The sequence below is a fragment of the Erithacus rubecula genome (assembly GCF_903797595.1).
Source record: "Erithacus rubecula genome assembly, chromosome: 11".
NCBI lineage: Eukaryota > Metazoa > Chordata > Aves > Passeriformes > Muscicapidae > Erithacus > Erithacus rubecula.
In genome coordinates, this window is record NC_136663.1 from 8,666,768 (window position 1) to 8,688,425 (window position 21,658).

General features: G+C 42.7%; 1 protein-coding gene across 2 annotated transcripts in view; it reads right to left on the reverse strand.

Moving 5' to 3' along the window:
- DIS3L2 (DIS3 like 3'-5' exoribonuclease 2) overlaps positions 1-21,658 on the reverse strand; it is a 184,999-nt gene that overhangs the window by 108,792 nt on the left and 54,549 nt on the right. For both annotated transcript variants that reach the window (XM_079315695.1, XM_079315696.1), the window contains exons 7-9: positions 19,193-19,427; positions 6,924-7,030; positions 5,484-5,731 (exon numbers count right to left, since the gene is read on the reverse strand). In XM_079315695.1, coding sequence (XP_079171821.1) covers positions 5,484-5,731; positions 6,924-7,030; positions 19,193-19,427 — 590 coding nt within the window. The remainder of the gene's footprint in view (positions 1-5,483; positions 5,732-6,923; positions 7,031-19,192; positions 19,428-21,658) is intronic.

Genomic DNA, 21,658 nt, shown 5'->3' on the forward strand with positions numbered 1-21,658 from the left:
GGCCAATGCACATTACAGTCAATAGAGATAATGTTCCTGACCCAAGAAAATTACAACTGAAATTAAGGCAAATCCATCAAAATATGACACAAAAGAGAGGGGTAATAACACAGCACAAAAACAGCCACTCTAATAAGTGTTTTTCCACTGCATAAAATACACAATCATTATATTGATCCTTCTGTTTTAATTCCAGTGAGTGAAAACAGACACTAATTACTTTCCTAAATTGGGGCCAAAACAGTGCACTTGTTATTTGGACAAGCAAGATGGTCTCAAGGCTTCAAATGTGCCATAAACTCATAGAACAAACCCCAAACTCTCAGCACAAGCAAGCCCATCTTCTTTATGGGAGCAAAGCTCTTTCTTCACAACGGGAAGGGCTGTGCAATAAACCTGTCACATTGTGTAATATGCTGGAAAGGATTGCTCACTTCATGGTGTGGTAAATTGTAGAGTTCACATCGTCTAGCTTTAAAATAAAAATGAAAACAAGGATAAAAGATATTTCCCTTTATTGTTTCAATTTTATGTACAAACTGTATGGCAGAAATACGTGCGCATTTGGCATCGTGGCTGAATTCTCTCTTCCTGCAGCTGGGTCCCAGTCTAATCCTTATTTTCATGTAAATAAATGAAGCATCAGTTTTATCTCCCTCTCTCTCAGCAGCAACAATAAAACAGAGAAACCAGCATTTCCAAAGTCTGGTGCAGAGCTGGGACTGAGCAAGGACGAGCCTGTGGGTCCGCAAAGGATGGACTGCCAAGGATGGAAAAACAAATCAGAAAAAGAGAGCACACATTGCCCTGCCCAGCAGAAATGTCAAGAACTTGAGTCTCAGGTGCCCCTTCTCTTGGCAGGGCAGATCTGGGAAGTGCACTGGGAGGGCAGCTGGATATCTGCAGGACAAGGCATGGCAAGCACCTCTGAATGCCAGAGTGCTTTCCAGCTCGGCCTTGAAACCCATGCTCCTCTTGATCCGTTTACTGAAATTAGATTACAAACCATAAGGGGTTTACCCAGAGGTTTGATATAGGACTAATATTTTTTTTAATAGTAATTAACATTTGATTTACAGTGTTCCAGGGAACATTTCCCAAGTACCTTGAAATAAAAAGTGTATAACTGACTTTAATTGGGGCCATGTTACAGTCACGCAGGCGTGATGACTTGCATCAGAGCAAAATCTGACAGGACAGCATGTGATCAAAGGTAATGCATATAGGATCACCAATGGCCCCAGAGTAACAGCCAGGCTGCAAAATCATTCCTGGGGCTCCAAGGCCACCAAGGGTAGCAGGAATAGTTCAAGAGGCTTATAAACAACCAGGGGCACCGGGCCCAGCAGCACTCAGACGTTCACTCCCAGGGAGTCACGGTGTCTGTGACACCCCAGGCTTGCGTGCATTTCTTTTTTCCTTTTCAAATGTCAAAAGGTAAAAAAAAGTTACAGTGGTTACAGACGTAAATATTTCTTTTCTGTGACGCTGATGGGGGAGCATTACCTTGAATTCTTTGAATACCCTAGGATTGATGTCAGACACGGTGGTAGAGTGCACTGACTGGAACATGCCATGGTTGGGGCACAACAGAGTATTCCCCAAATTAGCCACAGCTGCAGGATCACTGAACTGCTCCAAGGTGCCCACTCACCAGAGTCTAACCTGCCATGGATGTGCACCTGGGGCAGAGCCACCCTCAAGCTGCCATCTTCCCTCTCATGGGGACACTCATCACATCTATTCTGCCACCCATCTCCAGGAACATCTGAGCTCTCTCCACTCCACTACAACTCCATTGAGCTGAAACTGGCCCATGTGTTCAAAGGTTACATGATAAGAACTCCCCAAAAAGACAAAGCAGGATTACATAAGGCTTGTTTCCTTTGGAAAGCCAGGCAGGCTCCAAAATGGAGTAACTTCCATTGGGAACTTAACACCCTTGCTCAGTTTCTCCTGGAGCAGATTTGTCCAAAGTCATCCTACATGAAGGGTTTCTTTCAGCAGCAGGAGAACATATCCCACACAAAAGCCACCAGCCCTTAAGAAGGCTTGGACAGAAGAGGGGACAGCAAAGAAGCCCCACCTGGGTGCCCCAGTGCCCAGGGCTTGAGGAAGGGCACAGGTGCCAGTGGAGATGGTGAGAGGTGCAGAGCTGACATCAGAGGGACAGAGCTGTGCCATGGAGCCCCAGTCCAGCCCCAGTCCCATCATGGAGCTGCCCTCCTCCAGCTGCCAGGCCATGTCCCATGGAGCACAGGAGCAGGGATGGGGCTGCCCCACACAGTGATGAGCTGTGCCAAGGGAACAAAGCTTTATTGAGGAACATTCCCATCTGCAAGGTGCTTTTTCAACAGAGCTACACTGCTCTGTTGAGAGGACTGGACCTTCCCTTGAGCCTTACAGTGAACTACCCAAGGTATCTGGTTATTTCCCCTCACACAAAATACACTTTTGAATTAAAAAAAAAAAACCCAGAATAAAATGCCAGAGATGAAAAGAACTCAAGCCACTCAAATGGCTTTGGAAACAGCAGCAAGTGAAATAACACCCTGCAACATTTCATTTTATTGCAAAAGCTGGAACAAATCATGTCACCTTGACAGACCAGTATCTAAGACCCTGACCTAGAATGGCCACAAGCCCAATGTGACACAGAGGGAGTCAGTGATTCCATGCTTTTCTACTAGTTGTTTTTAAGAAGTCTCATCCATCATCACATGTGGGGACAAAAAAAATTCCACCTTAACCATCTGCAAAAGTGCAGAGACGTCTGGACTAATACTCCAAACAACTCTGGACTCCAACACTGAAAAATGTCCCCAGAAAGTAACAGTACATGGCAGCACTTGCAGTATTTATCTGGAAAAGGAAAATGCTTTGGAGTTAATTTGCTTTACCTGTTACCTGAAGCAGGGACAGTTATACAGCATTCCACTGCCAAGATAAAGTCACTTCACATGCAGGAGGGAGCACAGCAGCTCAACTCAGGGCATGGCCAGCATGACCTGGAGCCATGAGTTCCTCCCCACTCCTTCCCAGCACAGTTGGGGTGACAGGGTGGCCTCTGGAGGGGACAGTGTCATTCTGGTGACCACCAGGTGGCAATCATGACACAGAAACACACCCCCCTCCCCAGGGGCACCCCAGGGGACTCTCAGGTGCCCCTGTGCAGGTGAGCACCCCGGGTGCCAGTGCCAGCATCAAACTCTCAGCAGGGGCATCTCACTTCTCCACCCACACATGGTCACTGTGAAGACCAGTCTGTGCCATTAACTGTGCTTGGAAATCAGGCACTGAACTTCCCAAGGGAAAGGGAAAGCAGAGGAAGGTGCATGACCAGTCTGGGAGAGCTCAGCTGCAGGATGGAGAGTACCTAGAAACACCCAAGGCATCCAGGGCACATGACTGCCAACTCTGGAGGGAGGTTCCCTTGTCACACTTCCAGCAGACAGTGCAGGGCAATGACCAACAGGCTCTTTGTCCAAACACCTTCAAAACCATGGTGGTGGTGCCAAAAGCCAAATAGGAACTTTGTGGGCAGAACTAAAGGGTGCCCTAAAATGTTCCCAAAAAAAAGTATGTAAAGAGCTGCAGATCACCTACTCTTATCTCCTTCAGGGGAGCCATGACCAGCAACACAACTCATTATAAACAAGGCATCATGGCTCATAAATGAACTTATAAATGAGCCTAAAAGCAAAAAATAATCTTTTGGGACTTTCAAGAGGTTTCCTTGTCTTTCAGTGTTTAAACAAGCATTATTTATGGCTAAAAACAAAAGGGGTCACCAAGGTTTTATGCTCCCATCCCCACAAGGCATTTACTGAAGGGCAATCAACTCCCAGAGGAAACGACTGTATGAACACAATCATGGACATTTTCTTTCCTGACAGCACCCTTTACATCTTGGAAACTATCAAATCAGACAGATGAGAATATCCAATATTGTCAGAAGTACAGACTAAAGACACACACACTAGCCAACAAAAAAGATATTAGCCCATCCTCCTAAATTCCCCTGGTTTTGCTGAAAAGGGGGGGTGTTCATGACAAGAAGCCAAGGAATACAATCACCCTCCAGTCTTTTCTCAGTTGGAGTCAAAGAAGACAAAGCAAATCTCTGCCAGTAAGAAACTTATTCTCAGTGAAGTTCACAGCACAGCCAGACCCAAGTTAAGTGGGGCTCAAAGGGAGGCCACTGCAGTTCATGCACTGCACTTTATCTAGGAAACACTGAGTGACTTCATGGCTCACGTGGCTCTCAAGGAGCACACATGAAACTTGCTATTACTGGGCACACAAAACAGCTACAACTGATAAACTCTGTGAAATGGGGACTTCAGCTTAGTTTACTTCTAGTTCTAGGGCTGATAGATCTGTGCCAATACACTTACTCTTAAGAAAGTTTTCTCTAAGTTTTAAGCTTTCCCAGTAGTTTGAGAATGCCCAAAGCTGACACTGTACATCAGCTGTGCTACCCCATCAGAGCTGCTTTGCAAGGGGAAGAGAAAAGCTGGACTTTATGAACAACTCCCACTACTGCACATGCTCCAGATTACATCCAGATGCACCTGTAAAACCTGACCACAGTATGGCCACAGTTACCTACTCTGGATTATCAACTAAACTGGGACTACTAAATATTCCCAAGATACCTGAATAGATTAACCAACATCCTCCATTTCTTACTGAGACCCATTCAAAAGAAACACTGTGGCCACTCCAGGTGGGAGTTTGGCACTCCACAGCAGTTCCAAAGAAAAAAGTGAAAATGCTGAAAACCACTGTCTTCTTCATGGAAAGGCAAAATGAACTTGCAATCTGGATCCAGCCCAGCACAGACCACTTGTGTAGCACTGGCTTAAAATTTCCTTCTTCACAGCACTGCCAGCAATTTGAACTCTGGACAGTGATGACTTTACAGTGCCTGATGAAACACACAGTGCAACACCCTTCTCACATGCTTTAGGAGGGAATTAATCTTCTCTTGATTTCAACTATTCCTCCTTGAACCAATGCAACTTTAAAACCACAAAAATCCGTGACTTCTTTCTAATTCTTACCAGCAAAGGCGTAAAAACTAATGACGAGTCTCACAGCCACTGATCTTCCCCTGGCAGAAGGGAAATGTCTGCACACTGTGCACTACTCTTCCAAAAGGGAGGAAAGGCAGTAAGGCTGCCAGCACCCCATGGTGCCTGTGCTGGTCAGGCTGAGCTCGTGTGTTCCCCCTAGACCATGCACTCATCAATGCTGTGGTGCAGCAGCACTGAAGCAAGCACTCAAAGAAACTAACATTTAAGAGATTAACTAGCTATGAGCTGTCCTTCATCCCAACATAATTTATCCACCAGACAGACACAAGACAAGCAGCTTGTTAACAGATTTGTCTCGACTGTTTGTAACAAACTAAGTGAAAGCAAAAATTCTGACTTATTTTAAGAATCTCAGTCATCCCTATTCCAACATGAGCCACATACCCTGATGCAAAGTTGCTGTCGTCTTTCCAGTCCACGATGCGACAGATGAAGAGCATCTGTGCGTAACTCTCAGGCTTGGTCACAAAGTCTGCAGGACAATCAGCCAAGGGCACATAGATCCTGGGCACTCTGTGGTCCACAGGTGAGAACATGGCACACCTCTTGAAGAGTTCACTGTTCCTGTCAACCAGAAGTTTGATGAACCCTGTAGCTGCTCGAGAATGCTTCTTCTCCAAAATATAGACCACCTGGGAGAGGCAAGAGTTTCTACAATTAATACCTTCAGAGAAATTACTTTATTTAGCAGAATAAGGATACACAAAGGCTCAGCAGAGTATCTGGAAAAGTTGCAAGGTCTATATCTGGTATATCTGTGTGTGTATATGTGTATGTTCATTTTTTAACTGAGTACCTATTTACAATGTATTTTTCTTGCCATCTTGCTCATGGCTATAGAAGAGCTAAGTGCTTTCCAAGTGCTAGCTCTCTACAGCAATTTTCTTGATTACAGAACAAAACCAGACAAGAAGCAGATGCTTCCAAATGCAGGGAATTAGCCACAAAATACAAGCAACTCCTGTAAAATCTTTCATTTGTATTCTCGGCCTGTGATTTCAACAGTCAGCACAGAATAAGCCAGTCCAAAAATGGTGCTGCTGGCAGATCCAATGCTAACCACAGGAAAGGATGTGCTGTTGGGAATTTGGCAGTTCTCTTCTTCTTTCTGTGCTTTCTGAAGTTAGGGGTTATTTTACCTTTATACAAGATGGGTTTGAAAAGAATAATAAATTACAATATCACTAAATAATTGTTCCAGAGAGGTGTTCATCCAGGCTGTATTTTTGTAGACCATAATAAATCACTGGATAGCAGAAACATTATAGCTGATTTCCTAAGCTTATACAGAAGAGTCCTTCCAGAATGTTTCAGGAGCTGCACCTCTGCACAATTCTGAGTGCTGGAATTGCCACACTGGATGAGACCAGAGCAACCCAGCCAACAACAGGACCAGAATCAGAGGCTGCAAGGGAAAACACAAGATGTGGAAGAGACCTGACCCAGTCTGACCCAGCAGCCCTTTTCTGGTCTCTTAACATTCAGAGATTGACTCAAATCTTGAATCAACAGTACTAGCAGCCTTTCCAAAGTCTGTAAGAATTAATTCTGACAACTTTGGATATCCTGACAGTCATATTAGTATCCAATCTTTTTCCTGAATCTTGCTAAATAATTTTGCATGACAAACAAAGGGAATTTAACCTAGGATAATTGGTAAAAACAACAAGTCACTTGGTTTTTATCAGATTGGACAATTACTCTCTCTGAAATGGAGAATGAGACTCAAAGACCAACAGACAGAGGCTACAGGGAGGCCAGGGCTGGTCTCCTGCAGCCTTTGGGAGCACACACGTGCTTACTTGTCACTCTCCATGGATTTACCTTGGCTGTCCTTTGAAGAAACTCATCTGGGAGGAGCCTGGGATCATTGACCTTGGGTCCATCATCTTGCTTTGTTCTGTGCACACCAGTGACCCCAGCAGCCTTCCCTGCATCAAACACAAAACAGTTACTGTAGCACACTTCCATGACAAATTTGTCTCAGGCATTTGCTCTGAAGTACAATATGCACATCGTAAACTTATTTTAAAGGAAAAAGATCTCTCAGGTGTTAGAATTACCAAGTATGAAGTAATTATTATTTCTCTGCATTACAAGAGACAGCAGATACATGTTCACTTACCATGCAGATGTGCTGAAAAACAACAAAAATCAAAGTAAGTCCCAGCTTTATAAGGAGGACTATATCAGTCATAACAGACAAAGTGGTAGAAAACAAAGTTGCATTTATTAAGTACTAAGGGCTAAGGATTTAGTGTCATTTCTTAGTTGAAGTCATTAATGTTACATAACCATCCTTTCCGACATACATCCATTTAATATTTAATTTCCTTTAATAACATTATGCACGGTTGTAAAATGTGTGTTTATCTTTGAAACTGAAATCCTATTTACTAAGCTGATCCTCTTCAGCTTTATGAAAAGTCTTTTAGAAGTAATCACTACATATGATCAAGAGCTTCCTTCCCCTGAGATCTCTGGACTAGATACTGATTAATATTAAAGTTGAGAGTCAACTGATTTCTAGTTTGCAACTTTCAAATATTCAGGTATGTGAGTTTGGGAACATCTGCTACAGATGGCTGGCATTTAATGTTTACAAACATCCAGAGTGATCTTTGCCATGGATAAGGCTGGGACTGGGCTGTTCTCGAGCTGCATCCCTGCTGAGAGCCTGTGGTTACTGCTCAGCCAGAGTCTTTGGGATGGAAGCATCCATGTGCACTTGTCTAGAGGGCTCATTTGTATGGCAATCACATCCATCTTGAGCACATGTGCTAAAATCAGCCCTAGAGTGTTCAAAAGAAATCCTGCTTTCCTAAGGAGAGACCGTGGCACCGAATGCAAGTTTCAAGGGACGCAGCTGTCACTTCTTCCCTTAGAAGACACGAGATAAAGCAAGGTTTTGCTGAGGTCTGTGCTGCAGGAGGCCAGCAGCAGTCACCCATGTGAGAAAGCTGCAGAAGCTCAGTGGTGACATGCAGACCCTGGCCCCAAATGCTGCCCATGTGTCTCAGAGCCCAGCATGAGGATGCTGCTGACATGAGTGGAGGGGCAGGTGGGAGGGGGGTAGTGGGACAGCAGCTTCCCCAGGGTTTGGCTGTGCCCCACCATCACCAGGGCACGTGCACAGATGGCTGTGTCCTCACAGAGGGCCTGCACTGCTCCCAGGCAATGTTACCCCAGCAGTCACTTGACAATGATGGCTTTGCTCTAATGACAAACTCTGGTTCTCATATGCTGCTCATTATCCTCAGCTTTGCCTTCTGATATGCCCTTCTTCTCCCCAGAGATCTTTTTCTAAGTGACTCTACTTTCACTTTTTCTTCATTGACTTGCTAAAAATGTTGAGAAGAGAATGAACAGGTATTCAGGGGTTTAAATAAAATTCCACTTTGCTTAAAAAAGCCCAAATAATACAAGCAGCAAAACCATTTCTGATATACATCTACTGAAATGAACTCAGACTTGCCAAAACCAGCACTACTACAAGAAAAACCACCCAGAGTTTCCTGATGACAAACAAGGTAGGGAAAAAACTGCATGCATAGTTGTAAACAGTTAAAAAGGGGGGGATACCAAGGTTACCTCATTTGCTAACGTCCTCTAAGGTTTCTGCTAGCTAAAGGTCATACCAGGCAATCATTTAGCAAAGAATGAAAGCCAGAAGCCATTTTGTTTTCTTATAAATTTTCAAGTGATCAGTTAACAGTTTATGATGTGTCAATCATAAAGACAGCCTGGGCAAAGAACAAGATGATCTGGAACAAAGAAAAACTGGATGGGGCAGAGGACAAGGAGAAGCTGGGAGCCTTCCAAAGGCCATGCCTCCAGGCACACCTGCCACAAGCCCAGGGCTTTACTGGAGTGAACTACCCAAGGAACAGCACATTCTGGTGAGAAAAGAAACCAGAACTAAACATGTTTAGGAAAAAAAGCAAGAGCTGCGTTCACTGTTCTCCCAGCATAGCAGAACAGCAGAGTGACTCAAGGTTCAGCAGGCAAGAATGAAAAAAGCACCCAGAGTCACATGAGGAACATGTCCTTGTTAGCACTGCCTTTTTTCCACTTATCCTTCCAACACCCATCGCTCTGAAGTCACTTGGAAATTTTCACTGAAGCAGTTTTCTCAGTCAAAAAGAAGCCAGCAGGGATGTCCTGGGGAAATAACACATACACACATGCAAAAGCACAGGAGCACCAGGATGCAGCTGGCACAGGGAGAACAGCAAATGGGTGGCCTGGGATGAAGAATATTCAGAACTGAAGCACTGTCCCCCATTCCTGCTGAAGATGAGCCCCATGTGAGCAGGTATGAGAAAGCACCATGATAGATACCCAATTACCACCATGGCAGATGATACAACTTGCCTTTTCCTTCACAGCCACCCTCAACTGGCTGTGAGGATATCTTCTTCAGTGGTCTCCCCAATTTCAGCATCCCTCCCACAAATCCTGGGAGGATTTTGAGAGACTCCAGCTGGGATCTACAACTACAACTGTTTCCTTTTGAGAAAGAAAAAAGGAAGCCAATCCCAGCCATCTACTTCTTCTTACCCATCTTTTTTAACCAACTTCAGTATCTTAAATGCCATCACACACCCTTACTAAGGGAGAATGCTCCTGAAACAAAGGGAAGAAAAGACATTAGGAACACTGTACTCCTGGAGCTAAGAGATGCAGACTTTCCTATAGCTTGTAGCTGCTCTTTTTGAAGTCAAAATTCTGTTGGTACCAGGCTACACCAAAAGCTCAGGGGTCTAAAGCAGCAAAGCACCACCCACAAGGAATTCCTGTGACAAAACCTTCAGTTCAGAAGAGACAACTACCCAGACCCAATGTACACCTGGCTCAGTTGTCAAATTACTGCACAGGAACCTCAGTCACAGCAGCAATAATCTGCCACAGGAGTATGATACCCCAGCACCCTGAGTACATCTCTGACAGCCCCTGCCCTTCATTACACATCCTCCTGCCCTCCAGTGGAGCTGAGCAGAGAGGGGCAAAACAGGGCCCCACCAGAGACTGCTGGTCTAGAAAATCTCAGCTGGGATATACATGTATCTCCCACAACAGGGCAGAGGCATGGAGGCAATCCTAAAGGAGAGTTAACTTGTGAGAGGAGCAGGATTTTGTGCAGGGAAGGTGGGAAGAAACTCCTTGCATAATGCCAAACTAAAAATGAATTATTCTGACCCCTTTACTGCAGTGGTTATCCAATGACCATTCAATATTTCCACCCTAGGCAAAGACATGTTTTCTGAGAAAGATTTACTATGTTAGCTTGGGCAGTACTTCACAAGCTTATCTTACAGTGAAAACACACTTCAGCAACCAGGATCCAGTGAAACTGCATTATAATCTCAGTGTTTTCCTTTCAGCGATTATCTGACAAACCAAAACTGTAATAGTCTTACTCAAAAAAAAATTAGGCACTAGACACAAAAAGCAATTCAAATTAGTTATGTTATTACCAATGAATAGAACCAGGACACTTGGAATTTGCCTCCCTCTCTAAGAGATCAGTTTAGGCAGCTTCAATACACACTTAGATTTGCCTGACAGGCACTCCTAGGTCAAACATTACTTCTTTTTAAAGCCCCCCAAATTTCCTTTTACAATTCAATTACCATTGCATTAAAAGGTGGCCAAAGTGGACCAAAAACCATCAGACTAGAATTCTGATTGCTTATGACAGATCCAAAATTATTTTCAGTAGGTTTGCATTGGTCACTGTGGAAATTTGCAACTCTGTCCAAAAAGAATACAATTAAAGATGCAATATCCACTTGCAAATGAAAATATATCATAGTTTCAGATCTCAAACACAACTTACTGAAAAAAAAAGTCTCCCTCCCTGAATGGAAAAAGACAAGTTTTTTAAGAAAATAGTACAATGTTTGCTACTTCAGCTAGAAAAAAAATGTACTTGAGAAACTGGGTTACTCTACATGGGAGTATTTAAGAATCCCAACAGAAAATATTGTTCTTTATCTCAGTGTTTAGATACCAGCACAGCTGTAAACCTTTCAATGGCAAAGCCAACTTCTTATTAATGAAGCAACAACATTTAGGTTCTCTGATATCTGCTTCAAGGAGCAGTTTTCAGTATATTATGTCTTAGTACCAAAATCATAAGTGGTGTAAAACAGACCAATTTATTATAAATATCCCCAGGACTGTGTCACACGCACAAAGGATGTGTTTTTGCAATTCTGTCTATATCAGCACACAACAGACATTAGGAAATGAAACTCCCTTCAACCCAAAAGTGATACATACATACCCAGAGATTTGCTCTGGGCTACACTACTCTGCTACAATTTTAATTTTTAGGGATAACAAGAAGGAAACGTTGCTGTTTAGAAGAAAGGGCAAGGACTCTTCATACTCTGCAAATGGCTTCTTGGCACAGAACAGCTTTTTACTTTCAAACACAAACCTACTAAAGGTAAGAAACAAGGAAAGTGCTGTTTCACTTGGTACCAGGTCCTATGCAAAACTGGAAGCTATTTTAAACACTCTATAAGTAGGGTCACCTAGGAAAGTATAATGGAAAAAGCAGTACCTTGTATTTATACCTCTACATACAGAGCTTTCCACCTGTGATGGAGGAAACACAGGTATTTCACTGCAACAAGACTGTTAAGCCAACAGCCTTGGAATTTAACAGATGCAGCCTGTCCAAAATCAGCCTAGGAGCTCCCATGTGCAATAGAAGAGGGCTCTGCAGTAAGAAGCAAAGCAGCTCCAAACATGCAGCACTCCTGAGTTGTCTCATTGCAGAGCTGTGTGTCTAATGAACAGGACTAACCTCCTCAGAGATGTTTATTTTTGAATACTCATCTAAGCAAACTCACCCTGCCACAGCTGTTCATGTCTTAACACCTGAGCACACAGACACCTGCCTGCCCAAGGGCACTCTGAAGAGGACTGGGAGACTCAGATGATTAGCATCAAGATTTTTGAATCCACAGGCAGGAGGAGACCCTCAGAGAGGGAGAGGAAAGCTGAGTAACAGATGTGTAGAGCACAGACAAGCATCTGCAGTAGCAGAGCAAAGGCAGTGTGAGAGCTAAGTGCAGCTGGCTCCTCAGACACACAAGGCAGCCAAGCATGTAATTATTTACTTATATTTAGCCACCTCCACAAGGAGAGATGGAGGAGATAGTAGAATGATGAGACAAGAGTGTAACTTTTCCTTAGAACCCTCCAAGCCTGATCCACAGCAAAGATCAACATAATTTTGGGAAGCTGCCATCTAGCCCAGCAGATCAGTCTCAGTAGCCACCTAACATTACTACAACCACAGCATGGCTACACAGACCTCCTGGCCTTCTCATGTCCTTGAGAAACAGTCAGTCAGCATTGGGGTTGGAAGCCTTATTCCAACAGAATTAACCCCAGCCCTAAAAAAAAAATCAGGTGATGCTGCAGTCTACAGAAATACAGTTCTATTACATTAATGACAAGCAAAATTAAAATGTTACAAAAATAATTCCATTGAGTATTTTGCCTATTTACTTAATGTTCTTCCTTCCTGCAAGTCCATTTGTTCCTAAAGTCTGTGTGTCCAATATTACTATTCTATGGAAAATATGTTAGCTGAATGAATCCTAATCTGCTTCATCCTGGAAATCTTGCTGCTAACAATGACCATACTCTGTTTATCTCCACACCCACCATTCACTCTCAGATCATGCCCTCCCATTTACTTGACCTAAACTTGCAACTCAGAGGAGAAACATAGGTGAACTCAGGAACATATGGTAATATGCTGAACTTAATCTAATTCCTGTTACCTAATTGTCTGAGTAATTTATTTTTTCCAGTACTTAAGAAGTCATTTGGGGGTCAAGATAACTTACTAGGGAAGAACAGGGTAAGGAACTTTCCCAACATTAACTTCCATTGAGGCTTCAGCTTTACAACAAAAGAATAAGTGGAGCTTTTTCAGCCTGTTGTATTTAATCGGTGCTACCATAAAGCCCAATTTGTTCAATACCAGCAGAACACTTTTCTTCAGTTGCTATACTCTTTATTCTGCTAGAAATGTATGCTGTCATTTAAGAAAAGTTATAGCAACAACAAGAAGAGAGTTAGATCCAGAGACCCACAAACATGAACTTAGGATAAACTAACACAGAGCTGTCTCGAGCAGCTGAAACTGCTCCAGCTTCTCTGCTGGCTCTCCAGGCTTCAGCCAGTGAAACTGATCCGATTTTTGACAGTTCCACCTCAAGGATTTCTATTAAAAGCCATGTAACTGAGAAGATTTCCTGGTGAGCTTTCACTCTGCTGTGGCCTAGAAATTTTCAGAGCTATGCAGTGGAGATGATCCATCTCCACAAAGCTGCAGGCTAGGAAAGAACAGTGAAGCTCCTTAAAAGCACTCAGAGTGAACAGGAGCCTCTGAAGAGGAGGGAGAAGAACACTTGTTACTTCCAGGGGCCAGTGATGTTGGTGAACTCCAAATATGCCAAAGTTCATGGCTGCTCACCTGAAAGAAGGGTGAGCCTGAGCAGAGCAGAGGTTCAGCCATAATCCAGTATTTTGTCACCATCATTTCCCTACCAGACCTGGCCAAGGAGAGGAAGAGCAGTAACTCTGAACTCTGCCTGGGCCAATATGAGACACTGGTAACTGCAGGACCACAGGTGCCAGAGGGAGGCACAAAATGCAAATAAGAACCTGGTCTAGCTTAGAAGACAGAGGACACAAAAGCACTAGAGGGGATGTGGAAGTGCATGAGAAGTGCAAAAGTGCAAAACGGAGACTAAACTCTACATTTCAAATACATTTTTCTATTTTGCTAGAAGGATCCAAAAACCCTTCTAAGCACTGACTCTAGAACATCATCTTGGAAAAGGCTTGATACCATTTATTGCACAACCATAGTGAATTTACCAAACACACCATTTCAGTTAAGCCAAGCAATCCTGAAATACTGAAAATACAGCCTCCAGTCAACAGCAGTGTGGACACCAAGCAATTTTAGGTTATCATTTCTAACCTCATCACGACTACCAGAGACTGACAGTCACATTTGACTTGCCTGAAATCAACCACTGTCCACCTGGTGAATGCTGAACAGACAAGGAGACACAAGCAAAGTCTGCAGCAGTTTCCAAATTTCTGTTGACCCTACCCATTAACCATTGGTTACTAAGTTCATGTGAGTCTACTCTGCCTGTAAATGAGCTATTTCTGTTCAAACTTCATTACATCAAGGCAGTGAGCAAGCTTCAGACATTCACATATCCAGGCTCTGATTTGCAGTAGTGTAGGTGTCAGTGGAAATCCTGAACAAACACAGCTCTGATTGCTGCCAGGGCAGCCAGTGCACCAGCCTGATGACTTCCACCCCCGTGGGAAGCAGGATATTTCGTGTATCTGGTGTAGTAAGATCTCCCGTGAGAAGAGCTGAAAAAAGCCGAGCAAACGAGTTTGACAAGGAAAGCTTTTGGCATGGTAACACTGTTTTACAAACTTTTATTTGAATATCATTTTGCTAAAGAAGGGCTGAGGCACTTTTATGAGAACAGCTGCCATTCTCATGAGTACAAGTAGCTGCTACTGTTCAATTGCTGATGTTTCTTTATCAGAGAAATCTGATTCCAGTATTTAACAAGAGACATTTGTAGGAAACTCAAGCGACACACAGAGAAGTGTAGGGATACAGTATCATAAATCATTCTGTACAGAACATTTTGCGCTTTTCCCAGGTTGAGAGACATAGAGAGTTTCAATTTTTTTATTACATATTGAAATAAAATATAAAGAAAATCCTCCTACTGCAGTGAAAAGTCACAGAAGTAATGTATTCTAGGTTAGTAGTAAGTGATAAGATAAAAGTTACATGACCTCTGTTGCAGTAGTCAATGTGAATGAGGATTGAGAAAAAGAATTACAGACCTGGCAAAGGTCATTTTGACTGGTGAATGACACAGAGTAAGCTGAGGTCTCAGGGTACAACACAGAGGATTTGCATGTCTGTACCAAGCACTACAGAGATTTTTCTGTGTACACACTGGTGGTTCAGACTACTGCCAGGATGCTATTGCCTCGTTCTCTGCCTGCATTTCAGTAGGGCACAGAAATCCCAGAGAGGGTTTCAAGGACACTACTAGGGAAGATGACAAACTTTATTCAGGATCCTCATTCTTACTGTCTTTTTAAGGAAAAAAAAGCAGACAGTTGGTTCAGCTTATAGATATTTACACTTTGGAAATACAGCTGAAAATCCAAGACAAAAAGATATTTTTAACTTTGCAAGACCAACTACCAAAGCCCAACATTCAGACAGTTTAACTGTGAAACAGGACAATATTGGTCTGTGTAGGTCCAGGTCCTGAAGAGAAGAATGGCTGTCACTTCCTCAACTAAAGACTTTTCAAAGATTATCTTTAAGCCCACTTCTTTGCAAGAAAAGTCCAGATAAGCAGAGCAAACTCGTTTGACCAGGACATCTTCTGGCAGAGTGATACCAATTATGAATTTCTATTTAAATATCCTTGAGCAAAGCAAGACTAACCCACTTTTATGAGCACAAGAAAGTACATGGGCTGAGAATTAGGCTGAATGCAATGGTCTCTTATTTCCATGGACTTCCCTCTTGCCTATCCCACCCCTTCTAGGGACTCAGGAATAGAAAGGCAGGAAGCACAGCTCTCACAGCAGCAGCACTTAGTGAAGACAGATCCAACATCTGAGTCTAAGGCTGCAGACTTGTGCATAATAACAATTTCTACCAGTTTGCCCTAAGCTCCACAGAGGCACAGGAAATCCAAGGTACAATGACTTCAGGGAAATTCAGTCCCTCAAATCTAGGCCATAATCAGTGTACACAATGTTTCACGCTTCAGAGCTTCTGACAGCAAGGGCCAACCCCAAAATTCTTTGCCCCAGCGTGTAACTGGAGATGGGGAGGGTGACTGTGCTCTAAGAGGAACAGAGCCATGAGAAGGGATGGGACACAGGCCAAAGCAGAAAAGACATCAAAACAGTCTGCACTCCCAGAGTGCTCTCATACAAATGACACGTCTACTTTTATTCTTCATGGTTCATTTTGACCATCAGCATCAGAACAAATGAGCCAGCAGAGATATTGTGCAATCCTACTCCTACACCAGAAAGGACAAAAGGCATCTTGCAATTGAGAGCAGAAAACTGCAGGGCCTGTGTTCCTGAACAAAGATTTGAACACAGTCTCAACATGGCTCTGGGGTTTTTGCCCAGAATAAGTAAAATGTAATTTTGATTCCATTATCAATTCCATTTTATTACTGATATCCATACAGTAGTTATGGGTATGTTTCACCTCCAAAAATCTCGTGGGTTTTTCATTTAGTTTGAACTTTGGGTAGGTCATATATATAGATCTTTTCCTAAATATACACATAAACACACACATATGTATGCAAATACATACACTAAGTGCACATGAGAACATGACAGACTGTTTCTTGATTTTGTTTCATTAATATAGTATCTTTGATAGAATCTTTGGCCAGCTTGAAACCTTCAAAAAAACCCTTCCAAAAAAAGGAAGAAAGCCTATCACAAGAGTTCATTTAAGACTTGTGCTGGCCATAGAAAATTGCTCCTGCTCCCTTCTGTGCATAAGGCCATGCAGTGGGAGTGTGGGATAAACCCTGCAGAGAAAGGCTCCCAGGGAAAGCAAGTAAAGCACTTGGTTTGGTGGGTCAGGAAGAAATCCCCCTGTGAACCCCAACTTCCAACCACCTCCCTGTTTACTGCAATAGCTGTTTCCAGAAGAAGGGATGCAACATGAAAGAAAAAGCTCATATGCAGAAGTTCAGCTGCAGCAGCAGCCAAGCAGCTCTCCCAGGAGAGGCCACATTACTCAGGGAAGGGCATCTCCACTCCACAGCACAACCCTCCAATGCCCTCTGCCTCCAATGCTGGCACCATGTTCCAGTGGATGGCCTTAGGAAGTTCAACTGATTTTACCCTCTTGAGGTTCAGTTCTGCCTTGAAAAAGTGTATGTTTGGTGCTTTTAAAAAAGCATTTTGAACCATACCTGTGAAGGCTGAATTTGGTAGGATTTCTTTTTTGCACCATAGTTATCAGTGATGCTAGAATAACTATAGCTGCTTTCCAGGCAAGACTGAGAATCTGGATAAGTGATGATATGAGAAATTGTATGGAGGACAGGAAACAAGCCAAAGAAATCATCAACTACTCAAAAACACCTTCAGAAACATCAGCATCGTAAACTTTATATGTACAAAAAAAGGGAGGGTATTAAAAAGCAGGGAAAGAAGAAAGTAGGGAAAACTCCATATGGGTTATATGGCCCAAGAAGCTGAAGCAAATATTGAAAGAGGTGATAGCAAAACACAAACTCAGAGGAAATCTAACTGGCACATCCACACCAGCCATAAGGCTTGTTAGGGATGAACATGGAAAGGCCTTGAAAACAAAAGAAAACAGTTGGCTTAGGCAACTGCAATGGAATATTTGGATTTCAACTGTGCAGACAATAAGTTGATCTCACATTTGTCCAAGAAATAGTCTCCAAAGACAGAATCAAATGGCAAAACCCACTCAGATGGCACAGATTTTGAGAGATTACTTTGTAACTTCCAACACAGGTCACTCCAGAGCATCTCAAGAAATTATGATGCACAAAAAAAAAAAAAAAAAAAGCCCAACAAAAAAACAAACCCTCTCATCAACTCTTTAAACTAAAACACAGTCAAACAACTGAAGTAAAATACTGGCTCAAGCCTGTATTTATTTCAGATGCTGGAATCAAACTAGAATGTACTTCTACAACATTACATTTGGCATTGCTATCAGAAGCAACAAAGATGAAACAGACACAACAGTCACCACTCAGGAGAATTGTTGAGTCAAAGTGGCCCAGTGGTGTGCAGCTGCAATAGACTGCAAAACAGCTGAGGTTAAAACCACCTGTGTAAAACATCCACAGACAGATGACTAACTCCCAAATCAAGCTGTATCCTGGAAAGGAATGGAACAAGATATGAGTTACTTCACGTGCCTTGGCAGGAACTCAGCAGTGGAGATACCCAGAAGGAAACAGCATCACAAACAGGGAAGGTGGCAGCTCTGATCATGAGGTGAAACCAATGGTTTGTCCTAAAAACTACAACACTTCCATTCAAATATTATTTCCTGTTTTATTAACAGATGGGTGTGAAAAATTGAAATCTACCAACAGTACAAGCAGGGGTCTGTGCATCTTCAATATCTCAGGAAAACATGAGGTATTAAGTAGGACAGCTTTATAACCACCACCAAGATTTGTCAGAGTTTAAGAACTTAGTCCAACTCAGGTCCTTAGTTACTGCTGCCTATTCTGGACAACTGGGGCAAGCAACAGGAACACAGCAGATTATCTGTCCCAGCAAACCTTCCATGAGCAGCTGAAGGCACACGTTAAATGTGCCAATTTTCAGAATCCTTTCAACACACAGCTCTTCAGGAAGGGATTTAATACTAGAAAGGACATGCAAAGAGCTGTATAAGCGTTAGTTTTGGGACAGGGGAGCCTATTTTATTTTGCCCTAAGCAACACTTGATGGTTTGGATGGAATTCAGATTCAGAATAAAATAGGTTTGCCTTCAAAACAGATCGCATAATTGGCTTTAGGTTTTAGTGCAATTTTCTTTTTAAACAGACCAAATCTTTAAGTTGCTCATAACTCAACTGTTTGAAAACAGCAACAAACTTAACTGCCCCCAAGGAAATATATTCTTATCCCCAAACTGAGACACACAGATTGGCCAGCCAAGCTGCAAGGAAACCGCTACAGCAGCATCTTGAACTAAACAGCAACCAGCAGTCCCCAGACAGCCCCGAGAATTGCAAATCTGAAGGTGCGACTTCTGTTTCGCAGATTTACTTTGCACCAATCAAAACTACATAAACCCCAGCCATTAATATCCATTCCAAACCATGAAGACAGTTTAGCAGAAGTGATAAGGCATTAAGCTTTTATGCCTGTATTTTATATCTCACAGCAAAGCGAGGCAACCAAGTAACACTTCAATGCTTTGCTCAAATAAAGGCCTAAAATCAGCAATCTGATCTACTCACCCTTTTCACCAGCATCCAGGGAAAGTTTCTTAATGTCATCAGCCAACACATCCTGCAAGTGGTCTTGTCCATGCTCTGCATCATTATCATCAAATTGAGCTTCTATAATGACATCTGGACTTTGAGCATCGCCTTTCGCTGTCTCTTGTGGAATGCAAGTCCCCAACATATCCTCAGGGACATCTGATTCATGTGTGACTTCTGCTTCTTTGTCACTACCATCTGGCTTTATTACCTGAAGGAGCAGGGGATTAAAAAAAACAGAGGCAAGTTAAATTACTGGACTGCAGAAAGAAAACATTATCTTTCCTTTTTCGTTTGCATCCCCAAGGAGCTGACAGTGAATTGTGGGTGGCTGGTGGCACACTGCAATTGCCGTGTAATTAGCCACAGATATTGCACAATGAAAAGAGGCACCTCAGTAGGATAAAGACTGGCACGGCATAGCTTTTGCAATACCTCAACTGTGACAATAATGTATCCAAAGTGTATCTAGAGCATAACCATACAGTTCCTGCCAAGCCTCTAATCAGCTCTGCAGAAGTTAGGAGTAAACACAGGCAGGAAGGAGAATACTCTACAATTTAATAGGTTGCTTAGACCATTGTTCACCAAGATACACTAATCATCCTAGGACATCCCAAAAGTTAAGCAGTTCCAGTGAATGCTGGGATCATGTCAAAGCTCCTCCACACAATTAGGAACAGACTGAAAAAGCAGAGATTACAGAACGTGGTGCCCTGTGACCTGTGGAAGAACTGGCCTGTGGCAGCTTGGTAAGGCACCAAACCTGACGTTTATTTTAGGCTGTTTTTATTGCGAAGGGCACTCATTATTGCCATTGTTATTGCCATTACTTTTACAAATCTCCAAATCAAATCACTGAAGAAGAGCCCAGCTCCCAGTGAAGCAGACACCAGGCCTGGATGGCATCTCTCATTGCATGTGACAGGGGCAGAAACTGCTCCAGCCTGGATGTAATGACCAAAGTGGTCGACCCCTTGGACACACAATCCTTTACCAGCATCCTTCATGCAACCAACAGTGAGCTGCAAACACCCACACAGCTGGGGAACCTAGACCCAGGATACAGTTCCCAAAATGTTTATGTTTCACTCAAGCTATGGTACCAGAGTGAGATGGAAATCAGTACAGAATAAGAAATAAGCTACTAAACATTAAAATCACACAGATACTGAGTGACTCCACTCCAGTGCCCCCCCCAGTGACTGAGCTCCCCTCCAGCTGGTGCTGGTAATTCCCCAGAGATGCTCCTCCAAGGACTCCAGTCCTCAGCATCACAACCCAGTACATGACAGCAGCAACTCATGCCACCAGCAAGACAAGTGAAGGGCCCTTTATAAAATGCAATAAAGCAAGAGAAACAACTTTTAGGTAACATACTTTATATGATCTATATAGCTGCTAGAAATAAATATAAATAACCTCAACAGGTTGAGGCAGGTTGAGTTACCTGAAGGTAACTGTTCCAAGTAAGAAAATATAAGTCAAAAAAGCTGCACAAATTATTCCTTAGTTACTAAAAAGCAAATAAATCAAAATCAGACCCGTACAGAGAAAACTTTCACAGCTTTACATACAAAGAGCTACAGTCGTGCTTTCAAGCAGTATCCATTTCTTTGTAAGCTTTTCACAATACATAACAGAAATAAAATCAATTTTAAAATGGGGCTGAATTCAAGTCTTTAAAAATACAAAACTCAAATGACACTGCTGTGAACTCTTGTTACCTTTTGTGACTCTTCTTTCCATTTTTATTTTCATTTTTTAACATGTATATAATTTGTTACCATAGCAGATTTTGACTCAAACATTAAATTGTGACCAAAAAAAGGGAAAAAATTGGCAGAAGGTGGGAAAATGGCTGATTATTAAACCTGGCTACATTTGGTACATAAAATACTGACACACAATGGTCTGGGCAAGAACAGTCTATTAGATTAGAGAGCTGACAAAGCTCCACACGCTAGTGACTCTGCCAGTGTACCTATCCAAAAGAAAACCAGTGTCAACAGTAATATTTGGACCCTACCATGGTCAGATGTGGATGCATTCAGCTCTTAAATTTCAATTGCACCAGATGTGTGCAAGTGTGCAACTGCAGCAGGAGCTCATTTCCATCAACCCCTTCAAGTTTTGTCTGAATTTTTTCTCTCCCAGTCTCTCTTGGAGAGTGGGAGATGTGGTTGGATCCTAAATGAGTATGTTTTCTGTATGTAAAGCAGCAAGCAACATCAAATCTATCTCACAACAGGAAACACTTCTCTAAAGATGTGGCACTGGAAGGGTTATGCTTGAAAAGTTTATGTGGTTATTAAAGAAGGCAGCAGATACAGGTTTCATTTTAAATGCTCTACGCTAAAATTGCTGTGCTTCCCCCAAGCTAGAGGACACACACTGCTGCCACTAGCAGCATAATACTCCAGCTGTGACTACCTAAATCCC